At 38.9% G+C, this 17,600-nt stretch overlaps 1 protein-coding gene across 1 annotated transcript; it reads right to left on the reverse strand.

Moving 5' to 3' along the window:
- Positions 1 to 1,603: 1,603 nt before the first annotated feature.
- Positions 1,604 to 16,670, reverse strand: LOC122064250 (26S proteasome non-ATPase regulatory subunit 14 homolog). The gene is made up of 6 exons (XM_042627959.1): positions 16,436 to 16,670; positions 15,976 to 16,153; positions 10,918 to 10,999; positions 2,627 to 2,803; positions 2,361 to 2,528; positions 1,604 to 2,077 (listed from the first exon to the last, which is right to left on the reverse strand). The coding sequence occupies exons 1-6, from the start codon at positions 16,569 to 16,571 to the stop codon at positions 1,886 to 1,888; spliced, it is 933 nt and encodes a 310-aa protein (XP_042483893.1). The 5' UTR covers positions 16,572 to 16,670; the 3' UTR covers positions 1,604 to 1,885.
- Between the last annotated feature and the right edge of the window lie 930 nt (positions 16,671 to 17,600).

Genomic DNA, 17,600 nt, shown 5'->3' on the forward strand with positions numbered 1-17,600 from the left:
CAAGTTTTCATCTACATCTTGGCATTTGCATTGCAAGCATTAAGAAGACTTCAAATGTGCATTCTTTTATATTATCACATTTCAATCATGCACCACACTAGCAGTTTCTTTAAACCGTTCTATTCCGCTTTGAATTTGTTTTTGTCCAAGAGTTGGGTTAACTCTAGAATCGGACACCTTGTTTACACATGATCTAGACCGTACTTATACAAGTGTGTGGGATTCTCTCATCTTTAAGAGATTGTAGAGACACTCTTATCCTTGAAAAGAATTGTAAGGACTCTCTCATCCTTGAAAGATATTGTAAGGACCCTCTTATTCTGTAAAGAAATTGTATGGATATTCTTATCATTAAAAGAGTTTGTAAAGGTTTTCCTCTTTATCTATTGTACTGAAGGGGAATAGCTAGTGGAACACCTTACAAGTGAATTTTGTAGGTAGTAGACTAGATTCAGATTGAGTCGAACCACTATAAATTTTGGTGTTGTGTGATTGTGTTTATTTCCTTTATATTCCACATTTTTATTTACAATCACATATTGAAGACTTTAAATCTCAAAAATTTTCAAATCTACTAGCATGACGCATTCACCCCCTCCCATCTAGGTTATTTCAGAGCCTATGCTTCTAGGGTTAGAGAATCTTTCCCCCCAAAAAAGTAACCATATTTGTGATCAGAGGGTTTTGTAAGATAAATTATAAGATTAGCATTTAATTGTGGAAAAAAATAATAGCGTAGAATGTTCACACTCCACTATGGCCAAAGTAGTTGCGTCATTTGCCCAAGCTTTGTACAGTTTATGTGATTTGATCATCCAACACATATGTGTGGATAGGCGTACGGTCCCAGGTTCGATTAACCATCTGTTCATCTGTGATTTAAGTGGAGACCGTGACGGTGGGTTGTTGCGCTAGTCTTCCAAAGGATTAATCAAGGAGCGCGTAAGCTAGCCTAGACACCTTGGTTAACCAAAAAAAAACTGGGTGACCATTGCCAGCCTCACAATTGTCACTTCTATTCCACGGAATGCAACTTTTTGTCTTTTGAACCTTTGATGGGCCAAGATGAGAAAAGATGCATGCAAAAATCCAACAAAGTTATACATACATAGGGATGTATACTATGTATACGGATACGATGTGATTGGATTTGAATATTATTTGATCAAATATAGATAGCTCTAAGTGGATACAAATAGCTCTAAAACAGATCCGAATGCAAAACAAATGTGGATTTTTAACTATTCATTTACAGCCCTAACTTGTGTAACCCAAACTTTCCTCCCTCTAACAGATACATTCTGCTCTCAATCCATGGATTTCTATCAATTGTCTCAGTTCTTTTCTTCATTTTCTAGAACTTGACAAAACTTCAAGAACCCTCGAAATTATAATTCACTAATTTTTTTTATTATAAATAATTATTTATTCGGATTGGATAATTATTTTCTTGAAGATACTTTCAGATTAGATACAGATACCCCTAAATGGATGCGAATCAAATTCGGATTTTCGGCCATCTTTTTATTTCCCTCATACTGTGCCAGAGGCTAGCAATCACAGAGTTCTAAGCTCAGTTAAGCATCGCCTTCACTGCAGAATGTATCCACCACAACTACTCTTTTGATCCTTGAATTGATTAGAAGAAGACAAAAATCTGAAACCTGATGAAGAATATATGGCGGCTAAAAAAGTACAAGCTTAGTTAATTTCCTAGTTTGAACACTTCGGAATTGAATCACATGGTGAAACTGAACTACCCAGAATCATTTGATCAAAGATTTTCTTCGTCTCTGGTGGTTCCTGGAGTCATACAGCATAAGGCCATGTCAGGGCACTGGTCCAAAAGGAATCACCGTGCTATCAAGGAAATGGAACTGCTCTCTTAGAATACAACTGTGTCTAGCATAGTCCCTAGAGTCTGGACTATATTTGATGACATCAAGTTGGACACGTGCTCTTCCAAGTGTTTCTTCGCATCCTGTCTGCCCACATTTGCAATGGCAAGCTTTTCAGGGGGCAGCTCATCCTCTTCCTGTACTGCCTTGTTGTATTTGATGGCCAGGTTCAGCATCTCCTGATATCATTCACAAACACAGCCAAGCTGATCAAGATAAAGATGATGGAATTTTTATTTTTTATTAATAAAAAAGGATAAATATGATGGAGTTCAAGATGCTAGAAACAAGACATTAAATTTTTTTTTCTTTTTCAAAAAGGGAGAAATTGCAAGAGAAATAATAGAACCAGAAATTCTTGATAACCAACTGTTACCAAAAGTTGAATGGATGTCGTATTTAAAGCTGAAAAAGTGTGCAGAAAAGATAAAATACGACTTCAAAGTTCTAACTCGCAAGTACCTGCACAGTCTGCTCATTGGTTTTGGAGTGTTCATCGAACCGTTGTAATGTCAAGCCATCAGTCCATTTCTTTTTGTGTAGGTTCAGTAACATCTTTTCCTCAAGTTCATTCTTCCTATAGTTTATAGCAATTGAGTAGTAATGTCTGTTCAACCCATGGATCAAGGCCTGATATCATCATAATATAGGAAATTGTTAAATATGGGAAATATAATCATTTCAAGGAGAGTAGTTATACACTTTGGTATCTATCTAGCCACACTAACCTGAATAGATGGCTTGTTTAGATGCCCAAGGTTGGAAGTTGTCTGGCGAGGTTCTTGTCCAAGCATCATGGTCTGAGGGTTGATCAAGCGGAAGGCATCAATGACCACTTTCCCCTTCACACTCTGAATTGGATCTACCACTACAGCTACAGCTCTTTGATTTAGAGCTTCAAAGCTCTGTACGACACAATCAAAGTAAATGGCAGAGTCAGCAATAATCAAACATCTTCAAATGAGGTGTTTACAAAAGAAAATACAAAGATGATACCCAGTGACAAAGCTCAGTCTTATTACATGTTCAGAAAGGCAGAGGCCAATTAGCCAACATACAATAGAAAGAGTTACAATATCAAATATAGTAAACCAGAATCTATTAAGAGAGAGAAGGGAGAGAAAATCCTAGGCCACGATAGGATTCAGTAGTTCTATTGTGGTCTAGTTTCACTACATAAATTGCATTGTGAAACCTACTCTTAATGGGAAAACCTACTAAGAGTCAAAGTTTTATTACAAAGAAAGATAAAGTAAATAACTAAATAAGAAAGACTCAAGGCAACTCAACATCAAATTCCCCTCACAAGATTAACAAGGACCAAGACTTCTCCTTACGGTATACTTTTAACACCCCCCCTCAAGTTGGAGCATATATATCCTAGGCTTCAGCTCGGTACAACAAAGATAAACATAACCAGCAGAACCCAACTTGAATAGATAACCATATGTAGAAACCAGTAGTTAGCAACACCAGCTTCCATGCACCATATGCGCTTCAGCCATCAGCACAATGGTAAAGAAAAATCATGTTGAATAAATCAAGACATCAACGAGAAAAATAAGCAATAGAGAATACCAACCGGCAAGCCAAAATATCATAGCGCAACAGCAACATTATAAGCCCTTCTCTCAGAGAATCAAGCAATAATCTTCACAAAGAAGACAGATAAAAGTGCAACATAGGTCATTATGTTGCACTGATTTCCTTTTTCACGAGTACTTCCCTAGCTCTCTCTGCTACTCTCTTTCTAGCGGCTATCTGCTAACGGACTTTCCCTAGCTCAGCAGCACTCACCCCCCTCAGGCAGCGGCAGTGAAATCGGCAGTCTCTTGAACCAAGTGGTACCTGGTAGGTAGTAGCACTAACCTTTGTCCTCCCCGAACCACTCTCTCTCTCCCGAACCTATTCTTCTATTTTTCCCTATCTTGATCTGCCCTCCCCCGTCGACCCTGCCTCTGCCACTAAGCTCTGATCTGACTCTCTCTCCACTAGCTCTCTCCTGCCTCCATCGACCTGCCCAGGACACAAAGTCCTGCTCCGATTCCCTCTATTGACGCTCATCTATCTCTCCTCCTGACTGATGCATAGCACTCAATCCTATCGTCTCTCACGATAGTATCCTCTGTTCTGCCCTGTACCGATCTCGCGCTCCTCCATCGATCCTGCCCCTACAACTGACCCCCTATTCAGATTCTCTCTCCTCTTTGACACAAATCCCTTGCCACAAACTCCTGCTCCAATCACTCTTGCCTCTCAATTTCTTCTCATAGGCCTGTGTAGGGCTCTGTTATCACTCTCTTTCTTCCCAACAACCCTTGATTTTGCTGTCTCAGCCATCCATGATTTCTCGCCCTTCCTGCTGCACAACAAAAGTCTATTAAGCGGAAGGGACACTTTGTCTGTGCGAACCAATCGTCTGTGCGAGCTACGATTCCAAGTCTTCCAGTTTGGCATTGGACAATTATTCATGTGTCACACCAGACTGAATCGTAAGGAAAACCCAATCAGTTTCTCTCTTTTGTTATTTCCATTTTGCATAGCTTGATTGCATTTTGACATACTGTTGAAAGAAAAAAAAAATCGTATATCACATATCATATTGTACACCTTGCTCTTTGATTTATTGTTATACACTTTGTTTAGTAGATTAGAGCCTAGTAGGCATACTACCCTTCAAAAAAAAATGAGCCTAGTAGACATTAGACTAAAGTACTATCACAGTATCGGCACCATAGCTTCCCATTCATTATACCCTGCATAAAAAAAAAAAACCTAATTACTTTCCCTATTTTGCTACTTATATATATATATACATTTTCCATTTTGCATTGGACATACTATAAAAAAAAAATAAATAAATAAAAAAAATTCACGCTTTTGCTTTATTGTTCAGCACTTGAATTCACAGCTCATATACTCCTTCATTATTCCAAAAAAGAAAAAAAGAAAAAAAAAACACCACATTGCACACCTTGGGGTAGGAAAAGCGACCAGATTCATATAAAGCATCCCATAAGAGGTAGGGATAGACCTAAAATGACTATTGACGAAGTGGTAAGGAAAGATATGCAATTGGTGGGGTTGGATTCTAGTATGACTGTAGATAGACCTTTGTGGAAGATAGAGACCCACGTAGCCGACCCTTTTAGGGGATGTTACTGGGATGCTTTTCTATTTTTACTACTAAAACATACCTCGTATACCGTCTTCTACTTCCTTGTATTTCATTTATCTTATAATTCTTTTACTTTGTGGAACATATCAGATCCATGTAACCGACCCTATTTAGTTGGATAAGGTATGGTGGTTGTTGTTGTATAGGTCATTGTGAACCACTGGTAAAAGTGAAGCATAGGTTACTTTGAACCACTGGTAAATGTGCATCATAGATTGCTGTGAACCACCGATAAAAAGTGTGGCATAGGTCACTGCAAACCACTGAGAAAAGTGCAGCATCAGTTGCAAAGAACCACTGAAATGCGGATAAGGTTGCTAGGAACCACATATGAGAATCTTGTTACTGAAAACATAAGTAACCATCTTCATAAGAAAATAAGTTGTTGATGATAAGAGCAGATGACACAAATAAATAATAATATAAAGGGAGAGGGATAGGAATGCTAGCGGATAAGCTTGGAATCTTATGTGCTAGCCGGATTTTAACCATATGATTTGGACATCTTAAATAAAACCGTTGGATTGAGAGAACAGATCCAAACCTTCAATCCACCGCTGCTACATCTTTGATCTCCCCTCTCCCTGCTCCTCTCTGCAACTGATCTGTGTGCTGCTTGACCTGAGTCTGACTACCCATGGCCAGCCTGCAAACTATTTCATCTCCTCCCCGCCCTCTCTCCCTCTTCCAGCCCTATGCTGGATCTCCCTCCCTCCTCCCTATCTAGTTTCAATTCTATCAATCCCCTTACTCATAAATCTCAAATCCTTCTGCCCTCCTCCCGCTGCTCCCACCTCTTCAGCCTCTATGCAACTTGCCACCCCTTCCCAACACCGCTGCTCAATAGTCCTTCTTCTGCCTTTCTCCTCCCTGTCCATCTCTCTGCAACTTGCCGCCCCTGCCATCGCCATCAGAGGCCGACCTTCACCCTCTGTTTTTACCGAAATCCCAACTCCTCCACCCTCGACTGACCACCACCGTGCATCCCTTCCCTCCCTCCGCTAATTAACATCCCAGCCAAGGTGAGGGTTATTCTCATCTCATTCCCCCCACCCTAAACATTCTTGCAATCCCACCTGCTCTGTTTTTTCCTGCAATCCCCATCCTCACCATGCACTAAGGGGTGTCCAAACTCCAGCCTACAAATTGAAGTAGTGAGGTAGATTGACATCAGAAGCTTACGTTCATTCATCCTACAGGCAATGGGCCGCGCATCTTTAGATCAACCACCTTGCTTAAGTCCCCAACCGCCCTGCAACTTCGTTATTCTACACTTTCTCATCTGATCTGATGTGCTCTCTCTCTCTCTCTCTCTCAAGGAAAACAAGATAGGAGGACGCAAAGGGAACAAACGCCATCTAGAATTTAACAGAGAAAGAAAGAGGGGCAGTGATCGGGGCTTTCTTCATAAATAAAAAATGCCCTGCACATTGCCATCTCGTAGAAGCGGAAGTAATAGGAGGTCTTGCAATTTGGGCAAAGATTGCTGGCCTGGTAGCCTCATCTGTCTCCAGAGAAAGAGAGAGAGAGAGACAGTGGGGAATCGATGAATTTTTTGGAAAAGAAGAGAAGTCAAAGACCGAGAGGAAGGAGAAAGGTAGAAGAAGAAGGAAGATTGTGGAGTGGCGGTATTGGGCAGGTTATGTAAGACAATGGTTACAAACAGATGAGATCGTTTACGTTTCATCTGATAGTCAGTAGATGCTAGCATGTCTTATTCCTAGCTAATCCACCAGCATACCCAGCATTTTCCTTGATAAAAATATTAAAGTATAAAATGATCACTCTAATCTCCCGCTCACGTGTAACACCACAATGGACAAATAATGCAGGTGAAAAACTAATGCCCTGTTTGTTTGATGGAGAAAAGAGAAAAAGGTAAAAAATGGTGGAAAACTTGTACTTGTTTCTCACAAACTACCACAAACATGAGTGTTTAGATAAGTGGGGTGGGCAACTTACCAAACAAGTTCTTTAAATGCAATTATTGTTATCTGCTGATGTGGCACTCACGTTCTCCCACCCCTCTCACTTCCAAAGTCCTACCAATTGGGATTATTCATGGGAAAGTTGCTTTGTGTTTATATATCTCTCCTCTTATTTCTTGTGACACCCAAGAATATGGCAAGTACTAGACCTGCCTGGGTGATCGGTGAGGTGTCTCCACCAAGAATATGATAAATACCAGACTAGCCTAAGAGATCGGTGAGCTGTCCCCACCAAGAATACAGCAAATACCAGGGGGTTTGGAAGATCGGTGAGGGTGTACAAACTTTAGTCACACATCGCCCAGAGAGAGATTGTTGGGCTAATTGATAACCTCTAGCCTCCTTAACATGGCACAATGCGTTTTAAAGCCTTGAGGCCCATGGGCCAAAGAGGACAATATTGTGCTAAAGTTGATGGGGCCGAGGTGTTATAAATGATATCAGAGCAGATCCCGACAGTGTGTGGGGCCACAACGGGGATGTTGTAACGAAGGGGAGAAGATTGTGACACCCAAGAATACGACAAATACCAGACCAGCCTGGGAGATCGGTGAGGTTGTGTAAACCTTAGTTCTACATCGCCTAGGGAGAGATTGTTGGGCTAATTGATAACCTCTAGCCTCCTTAACATGGTACAACACGTTTAAAGCCTTAAGGCCTATGGACTGAAGAGGACAATATTATGCTAAGGTTAATGGGGCTGGGGTGTTACAAATGGTATCAGAGCAGACCCCGACAGTATGTGGAGCCACAGCAGGGACGCTAAGTCGAAAGGCGTCGGGGTGTTACATTTCCTCTCTTTCCCCATAGAAACCCACCCCACCTCTATTTCTACTCCTTCCCACCAAATTCCAGCCCCACTAAAAATTACATATTCCATTATTTCCTTCCCTTCCTTTTCCTTGTCAATCCAACCCACAACATATGGGACCCACCCTCACAAGGTGCCTAAAGGATAACCCATTGTCATATGGCAACAATAACCAGCATTGCGAAATAACAATAAATCCCATAATCGACCCAAGTCGCAATAGCATCAATAGGAGCAACATATTAGATCAAAGTAGATAAAGAACTCCAACGCATGACACAAATAGTGTAGAATAGTAATAATAACTAAAAACCAGAAAGCCTGATGTCTCCTAAATTCTGGTCAAATGCTCCTCATAGACAATAACAATAATCTCCGAAATATTAAGTTTAACCAACATCTGGTTTGCAATATATACAACATGCCCACCACACTAGCAGGTTACCATGAAACCTAAGAAAAATTAATCAGATATGGCAAATCTTTTGACCTGGTGTAGTGATCAATCAAACAATATGACTGAAAAAATTGGTGGTAATCCAACAACTAGATTTTAATGTACATACACAAATAATTGGTAGCCAAGAGAATAAATGTAATGCCAGAACTGTAAATATATCAAAAGAACCAAAGGGATGGAAAAATGGAAAAATCAAAATTTATCATAAGTTCTCAAGGTAATGGTAAACTTGTAATAAATTAGAATTCGAGAGGGTTATTGGGCAACTTAAGAGAGGACAAGTGGGGATTATATTTATTAATGAGGGTAGCAGTTAGTAAAAAGAATGGTAGGGAGTATTAAAGGAGAGAATGAGGGGAAGTAAGTTAAAGAAGCAAGTATTGTGGAGGAGGGGAAGCCATCCCTAACCTCATACAACCTTCAACTGGCGGAATCAAACAAATCAATAATACTCTTTCAATAAAAGTCGAATTTGGTTCAAACTCTAAGGTTAGATTCTATACCCATAGGCCTCTCAAATACATCAAGGATCTTAAGCCCTTATTCGTTTGCGCTCATTATGGATGATTCAACAGGAATATTCAAGACAGGATTCTGTGGTGTATGCTATTTGCTAATGATACTGTTTTAGTGCATGAGACAAAAGCAGGGATAAACACAAAGTTAGAGTCATGGAGATCAACATTGAAATCAAGATATTTTAAGATAAGCAGAACGAAGACGAAGTATATGATGTGCAATTTAGTCATACCATAATGGACAACGAAATGATGAAAATTGGGGAGATGCATCTAGAGTGTTATGTGACTAACTTATTCCTTCATAGCTTAAAGAAAAATTCTATAAGATCGTTGTATATCCGGCTATGATGTATGGGGCGGAGAGTTCAGCAATTAAGAAGCGTCGTATAGATAACCTATGTGTAGTAGGGATGAGGATATTAAGATTGATGTGCAACAAAACTAGGAAGAATAAAGTAAAGAATGACCAAATTAGAGCAAATTCCGGAGTTGCCTCGATTCACATAAACTCTGAGAAAGTCATTTGAGATGGTATGACCATGTTCAAAGGAGGCCTTGGGATGCACCGTTAAGGAAGAGTGAACGGATTCAAATTGAATGAGCTAAAAGAGCTAGGGGCAGGACAAAATTGCCATTTGAGAAGTGGTGAGGAAAGACATGCACAATTTAAGATCTGTCCCAAGTATGACCTTGAATATAGCTAATTGGCAGGCTAGAATGCATGTAGCTGGCCCTAATTAGGTGGGATTTTCGTAAGTTGTTATGTGCTCCCCTCCTTTTACTTTTACTTTTCTTTTTGGCTTTGTACGGATCCATGTAGCCGACCCCATTTAGTTAGGATAAGGCTGAGTTGTTGTGTTGTTAGAGCTTGAGAAATCTAACAGCAAGAGCATACCGTCAACCTGAAACAAAGCTTGGTGGCATTGTAAAGACCAGCGGAGGTTGCTGATTTGTAACCCAGATTCAGGTCTGAAACTCTGGGGTCTATCTCCTATACGGAAGGAAGCCCAACCTTCGATCAGAATCTCAAGGCGCAGGGGCAAGGCACGATAGAAAAATCCATAGTTATCAAGGCGCCGCTTTGTTTGTGTCGCCTCGATTTTACCATCCTCCATCGCCTTGGGTCACCTTACGCCTTGATAACCTTGGAGAAATCAACTCACCACTGTAGGAATGCAACTGGAAATAAGGAAGGAGAAGGATTGGAAGAAGAAATGTCATCAGCAGGGAAGAAATACCATCAAATAGAATATTACATAAAAAGGGTAAAATATTTATCCACAAGATAGAATAGTTCCACACAGGAATAGTAGTAGTAGAATAACCAAGCTTCATATGCAAGAACCCTAGTTTTCATGTTTCAACAACTAGGGTTTCAAAAAAAATAGAATTTCGTTCTTCATGGCTCTGATACCATGTTATCAAATATAGTTGTTAAAATATGTGTCACGATAAGCGGGTTTGTCCATATCGTGATTAGTTATTGACTTTATCTATGGTTTATTGATTCCTATTTAGGCTAGACTTATGCTAGTGCTTTGTTTCCTAAATTGGTTAGATTAGGATTTCTGTTTCTTATTTCCACAAGGTCTCTAATTGTAAGGTTATTGGTTTTGATTATTATAAATACACTATGAAGGGGACTACCAAGTACAATCGGCTGCTCCTCTCCTTGCAGTCTCTCTTCTTCTCTTCTCTCTCAATCTCTTTCTCTCTTCTTTCTTCTCTCAAGTTACTGGTTACAGATCTTGGGTTTCTAACAATAGTAAACCAGAATCTATGAAGAAGAAGAGAGAGAGAGGGAGAAGAGAGAGAAAATCCTAGGCCATGTTCTATCATGGTCTAGTATCACTACATTTATTCGCAATACAGTACCTACTCTACTCTTAGTAGGGAACCTACTAAGAGTCAAAAGTCTAATTACAAACAAAGATAAAGTAAATAACTAAATAACAAAGACAAAAGTTAATTCAACATCAAACTCCCCTCTCTCACGATTTAACAAGGCCAGAAATATTATTCCATGAGATAAAGAAAGCAACTTGAACAATTGAGAATTACCTGCTGGGTGTTTATGTCTACCCCAGAAAGCCAGCAGCCGAAACCCGGATGAGAATGGTACCAGCCTACAACCATCTCTGGCCTGCAACATGTTGCACAACAAAATAAGCAGAAAAAATGAATGAACATAATCAGATTAACCAAGATAACATTTAATAGCAAACAAGCTAGACCTTTGTCAGGAAACTGAAAGATAAATTATCCAGGGAAAAAAAGAATATTACCAAAGAGAAACATAGATAAAATCAACATTATTAAAATGGCGTACTAACAGATACTCTCAGTGCAAAATGAAGTCACAGTCAGCATTAGTGCCTCGTAGATGATTCACTCCAAAATCATTAATCCCAAAACATTTATCTTATAATACTTTGAGAACTTCAATATTTACATTGAAAAATATGTTGAAACTAATGGGTTTTCTTGTACTGTATCAGTTGATGCACATGCAACATCACATGGAAAGGGGAAGAAGCGGGCCTGACCAACCTCAGCTGAGAGGCAACTGGCCGGACCAATCAGGGCAGCCAAGAAGGAATTTATTGGCCTGACCTTAGCCAAAAAGACGAAACCAGTCTCTATTTGACATCTTTTCTAATACTTGAATCCCAGCATTAGTTTGAATTCTATATTTAATAGAATTAAGAGTTTGCCCTTGTCAAGTAGGAATTTAGTTTTACTTATTTCTTTGCTTCCTATTGGTTAGTTAAGATTTTTCAATTCGAAATAGAAGTAGGTGGCTCTTATTCAAGGTAGAAATAAATTTTAAGAGATCCATAAATAAACATGTAAGCTAGACATTAAGGTGACCCAAGAGCAATTCCATGGACCAGCCCAAACCCAATGGGGAGCCAAGTTAGAAATGAATTGGGTCTAAATTAGTTATGGTCTAGTGGCAAATTATAGTTTATTTATTTATTTATATCTATTATTTGGATTATCTTTATATTGTAATATTTTACTTAGGCAAGAGTTCCTTTCTATTTTTTAATCTAACAGTTTGATTTAGAATCTACTTCAGTTTTAGAGTCTAGTTAATAGTCTTTATTTTCTCTTTAAATACAAACTTGTAAGCAACGTTAAATAGATTTGATGAGAAACAAAGGTTCTTGGAACCAGGATCGCAACCAGCGCAAACCCGTTGGGGAGCCACGTTAGAAATGAATTTCTAAATTTAGTTATGGTCTAGTGGGAAATTATAGTTTATTTATTTATTTAGATTTATTATTTGGATTATCTTTATATTGTAATATTTTACTTAGGCAAGAGTTCCTTTCCATTTTTTAGTCTTACAGTTTGATTTAGAATCTACTTCAGTTTTAAAGTCTAGTTAATAGTCTTTATTTTCTCTTTAAATACAAACTTGTAATCAACGTTAAATAGATTTGAATGAGAAACAAAGGTTCTTGGAACCAGGATTGCATCAATTGGTATCAAAGCCAAAATCTTTTTTTTTTTTTTTGGCTCTTTTGGAGAGAAGCATGAAGACACTAGAGTATGGATTATTGGAACTCAGATCGGATTTTCCGAAAAGTTACGGATGATACTAACCGCTTTTGTGAGAAGATGTTGACCATAATAGAAGCTTCAGAAGACGGATCAGTGATGATGGAAAGGTGTTGTCAAACTAAATTAGCAAAGGGTAATTAGTCCCAGTAGGATCCATCATAAACTTCAACACACAAATCAAGTTCAGATTCAACAAAAAAACTTAGATATGGAAAATAGGGCCAAATAGAGGATATTGCAGTGCTTCTCTAGAGATGATATTACAGTGCTTCACCGACTTATGTCTCAGCTTGACAGCTCATCTATCTCATAGGATACCTCATCTTCCGTTATGCATGTCTCCACATCAGCGCTTCCCACTACTCCGTAGTGGGTCATTGACTTTGGTGCCACTAACCACAAAACTCCCATTATTATGATTCTTACTCCATTTGCTCTAGAAAGGATAAGGTTCGGGTGGCTGATGATAGCCTCTCCTTTGTTTCTGGTAAAGACAGTATCCCCATTACCTCTTCCATTTTTCTTAATTTCGTTCTTCATGTTCCTAACTTTACCTTGAATCTTTTGTCTGTGAGCACTTTGACTACAACCTTGAATTGTATCACATTTTTCCTTCTCATTGCTTTGTTCAGGATTTGGTAACAAAGAGGATTATTGGCAATGGAAGTGAGGAGAGCAGCCTCTAACGTCTTGAGCCGCAGTTATCTTTTTTTACTACACCATAGTCCTATGCATGTGGTCGTAGTAATACTAATTCTATAGACTCTGAGATACTTTGGCATCAGCATTTATGACACCCCTCTTTTGTTGTTGTGAGGAAATAATTACCTTATTTATTACATCTTTTCCTTCCTCTTATGTATTTTATTATGAACCATGTACTTTTGCTAAACATTGTCGTTCATCTTATCCCTATCATGGTGATAGATTTGTTGTTCCCTTTCGCATTGTGCATACTGATGTTTGGGAAGCTTGTCCTACTACCTCCTTGTTTAGCCATCGTTATTTTGTTTCATTTGTGGATGACTTTTCTCGTGGTACTTGGACCATTCTTACAAAATAGATAAGTGATCAATGATGTTTATGATGCATTAAAATACTTTTATAAAATGGTCTATACCCAATTGAAACCAAAATCAAAATAGTCCGGTTTGATAAGGGGGGAGTACTCCAAGACTTTTTTACTGACAATGGAATTATCCATCAGCTTGCTTGTGTTGATACACCCCAACAAAATGAGGTAGCTGAGAGGAAAAATCGTCATTGTTAGAAGTCGGTAAGAGCCTTCTCTTTGGCATGCATGTTCCTAAAACCTTTTGGTCCGAAGCCAGTCTTACTACTACTTTTCTCATCAACTGCATGCCTACAAAAATCCTTAGGTCCCAAATTCCCTATGTACTCTTGTCTACTTAGTCTTCAATTTTTTCTCCTCCTCCCAGGGTGTTTCGGTTGTGTTTGTTATATGCAATTTAACAAATCCTCCCGCACTAAACTTGATCCCAAAGCTCTCAAATGCCTCTTCCTTGGGTATTCTTTCGCTATCAAGGGCTAAAAGTGTTACCACCCTTCTTCTCGCAGGCGTCTTCTTTCCAAAGATATCACCTTTTTTGAGTCTGTTCTTTTCTTTCCTTCTCCTCAACATCCTCTTCAGTGGGAGAATGGAAGTGAAAGTGTAAAAGTTGCTGATGCCATTCTGTTTCTTACTCCCTTGCCTCTTACTCCTTTTTCCCTTGATATTGGGAAACATAAAGCGGTGGATGATGTTGACACTGTGGATATTGTTGATACTAGTGTACCTTGTACAGAGAAAACACCTAATATTGTGTACACAATGACAAAGAAGACTAGCCAAGAGTCCTCTTTGGATCCACATCCTGAGCTTCCCCTTCCTCAGTTAGGTAACATATCTTCTCATTCTAAGTTAAACCTCCCTATTGCTATTCGTAACGGTAAGAAAGCTTGTGCTAATCCTATAGCCCAGTTTGTTTCCTATGATGCTCTCTCTCTCTCTCCTATAGCCCAGTTTATAAAGAGGGTAATACTACCTCTAGAAAATGAAAACAGAAAAATAGAAAGTGTCAAACAGTCTTACACATGTAGTAGGGCTGCCTTGTACAATAAGGAAACTGGAAAATAGTAACTATGGGATCCTACCACATATGTAGTGTGATAGGTTTCCTATTTACAGCAACAACCTTAGAAATAGAAAATTACTAATCTCAAGATATTATAAATAAAATTACAAACAGTATCCTCATGCAAAGACTAGATATCATGTGGTAATGGGCCCCAAACCTCGCCCACAAATTGGACTAAACTCAGCCAAAAAGGCTAGCTGCCGGCATCTGCTCTTCCTCCTTCGATCTACATCAGGTTTACTGTTTTCCTGCACGTCAAGCATGGGCAGTGTTCTAAATCTAGTTTTTCCTCGAACTGGACTTCTTCAAAATTGTGCAATCAACTGAGGGATGATTCAGTGTTGTAATATTTTAATCATATTGATTGTTTACCCATTATGTCATAGCCCTCTGTCTCCACCAGCACTGACCAGAACTGTATCCAAACCATGTCACACCTTTCAAACTACAGGAAATTTTTATCATAATTGTGTTTCTAGCTAGTGAAGAGGCTCTTGAAGTCCTCAACTCAACTTTCAGACCAAACAGATATCTGGTTAGCGAGATACCAATTTTCTCCTTCAGGTTTACAGAGCTGTTTTCTGAAATTTTCTCAAGTTCAGTTCGCTATACCACTTCTATTTACAATGATTCTTCTGTTTATCTAATACTAGTTCAATTACTTATTGCTATTACTATCATGAGATGGAATGAGAGTTTAATTCTACATTTTAATCACTACAGCCATAAAATTAAATCTGTGGTACAAATGTAACACTCCTGAATGATTTAGGGAAAAAATAGAGAGTAGCAATGAAACAAGTACTAATACAGCCATAAGGGAAGCTGAAAATAGCTACTTAATTACAAGGATTTCCAATATACACCATTTTCAGCCAGTGGATGACAATCCCATTTGCAATATTATTCATAAGATCACAATAGAAAATAATTCTGAAAGGGGAGTCAAAATTATTCAAGATTTTCACTCAGCTCACATGTTCAAGTCTTAGACATATTTCTCATAAGTTGAAAAAAAAATTCACAATTATTCAAGATTTTCACTGAGCTCTCAGGTCACATATTCTAGTCTAGACATATTTCTCATAAGATGAAAAAGGTTGTCACAATTATTCAAGATTTTTCACTCAGCTCTCAGGTCACATATTGAAAAAACAGAGTAGAGAAACACCACCAAATTTAACAGAGAAGCAGAGTATGACAGAAATCCATGTTTCCAGATAGGAATGGTGATCGTCAGTTGTTTTTATTTAGAACAATCTCACTATTGAGATATTCAAAGTAGACATAATCAAAATATATAACATAAGACCATAGACATTCAATTGGAATATAAGAGCAAATAATGCTTAAATTTTTATCGATACACATAGTTTTCCAAAAATACATTCAAAAGGTCGTCAGCAAGAACCTGCCAGTTTGCTTGAGCATATCAAGCATGTTAGTTTGGAAGACATGATCAACCGCCTCAACACTGACACCAGTACCACTCTGCGGCATCGCAAAAACATCCACAACACGGACTGTGTACTCGTCGACGAACTCACCAAGCATCAAACCCATGACTTCCATCGGAACCCCGGCTCTCCCTGCCACCATCAACCACCCAAAATCACCAAGGTTCAGAAACACACCCCCCCCCCCCCCAAAAAAAAAATAATAATAACAACCAATACCCTAATTTGGACCAAATCTACATCATAAAACTTCACAGAAAAAACGAAAAAAGGAAACACTCCTCGTAGTGTCGGAAAACTATATTTTTAACCGAATTGATCCAGAGACCTAATTCATACTTTAGGAACAGAAAAAACAAAAAATTTAGCCCAAACACAAAGCGAGAAAGATTAGAAAGAGAAGGATTACTATACCGTGCTTGAGCATCTTGAGGAGGGCTAGAGAGGAAATGTAAACCTGCTCAGAGGAGTCGAGAAGAGGAGCATCAGGAGGAGGATGCCCCATTCCACTTGCACCGGAGAAAATTCTCTGCAATCTCTCCAGACTCATTTTCGCTTTTTCTTTCAGAAGGTAACAGCAACAACACAGAAATGGATTTTCTTGATTACTTCTGAGGGGAAGAGAGAGCCGAAAGAACTAAGAACAGTTTTAGAATTTCAGCATTATATAGTTTTATGTCAATTGAGTGCTCCGCAAGGTGTCTAACTACATCGAATGCCCTTGTGTTCAAGGCCGTTAGATCAGTCTCTCCATAAAAGCGGGATCGCAAGGGCATAATTACCAGTTTACCCTCATTTCAGGCACTTTTTTTTTTTTTTTTTTTAAATCAAGGAAAGAAGAGTAATATTAAGATAGAAAAGTTATCTTATAATAGCAAGTGAAGGGCTGCCGATTGTAGGGTGACAATCAGTAGCCAACTTCCTTACCAAAGCCACAGCCGGGTCATTGAGGGTTTTATATACAAAAGTGATCGAGCAGGATAAGTAAAATATTTTACAAAAAGTGGTGAAATAAAGCAGCGGCCAAGTGCCCCTAGATGGCTGTGGAAGGAGGTGGATCAAGTTTTGGTTGGAGAACCAAACTTCGTTGATCGCCCAATGTCCTACTTCTGCCTGTAAGAGACCATGGAGGATTCCTTCCGCTTCACATGCTTCTGGGTTATCAACATCAGTATCACCTGACTCCACAAGCCTAAACTCACCCTTTGAGAGGATTCCCCAAGCCCATCGCTGACCTGAGTGCAAAAGGTTAGAAGAATTAGTGCAGACTAGAACTTTACAAGACAAAAAAGGGAGAGTAGGGCTAGCAGTCAGGCATGGTGGACCATCTGTAGGCATGAAAGAAGGAGGTGTTAGTACCACATTATATAGATCAAGATCCGCAATCCAACAGTTAATATGAACCAAAATACTTGATTGTCTAGGGGAAACATGAGAAAATAAAACCTCATTCTTGTGTTTCCATATAAAATATAATGTAATGGCTATTACGAAAAATACCCATTGGTGATTCACATGTGATATGACCTTCTGAGAGAAAAAATGCAGTATTATATTGTGAAGTGAGATGGGAGAAATT

The sequence above is a fragment of the Macadamia integrifolia genome, unplaced genomic scaffold (assembly GCF_013358625.1).
Source record: "Macadamia integrifolia cultivar HAES 741 unplaced genomic scaffold, SCU_Mint_v3 scaffold1582, whole genome shotgun sequence".
Lineage (NCBI taxonomy): Eukaryota > Viridiplantae > Streptophyta > Magnoliopsida > Proteales > Proteaceae > Macadamia > Macadamia integrifolia.

Bases quoted from the DNA above. Each gene is read 5' to 3' on its own strand.
- LOC122064250 (XM_042627959.1), bottom strand. From the start codon at position 16,571: ATGAGTCTGGAGAGATTGCAGAGAATTTTCTCCGGTGCAAGTGGAATG. The intron at 16,154-16,435 runs GTATAGTAATCC...TGATGGTGGCAG, and splicing joins CCTCAAGATGCTCAAGCACG to GGAGAGCCGGGGTTCCGATG. The intron at 2,529-2,626 runs GTTAGTGTGGCT...TGATGATATCAG, and splicing joins TAAACAAGCCATCTATTCAG to GCCTTGATCCATGGGTTGAA.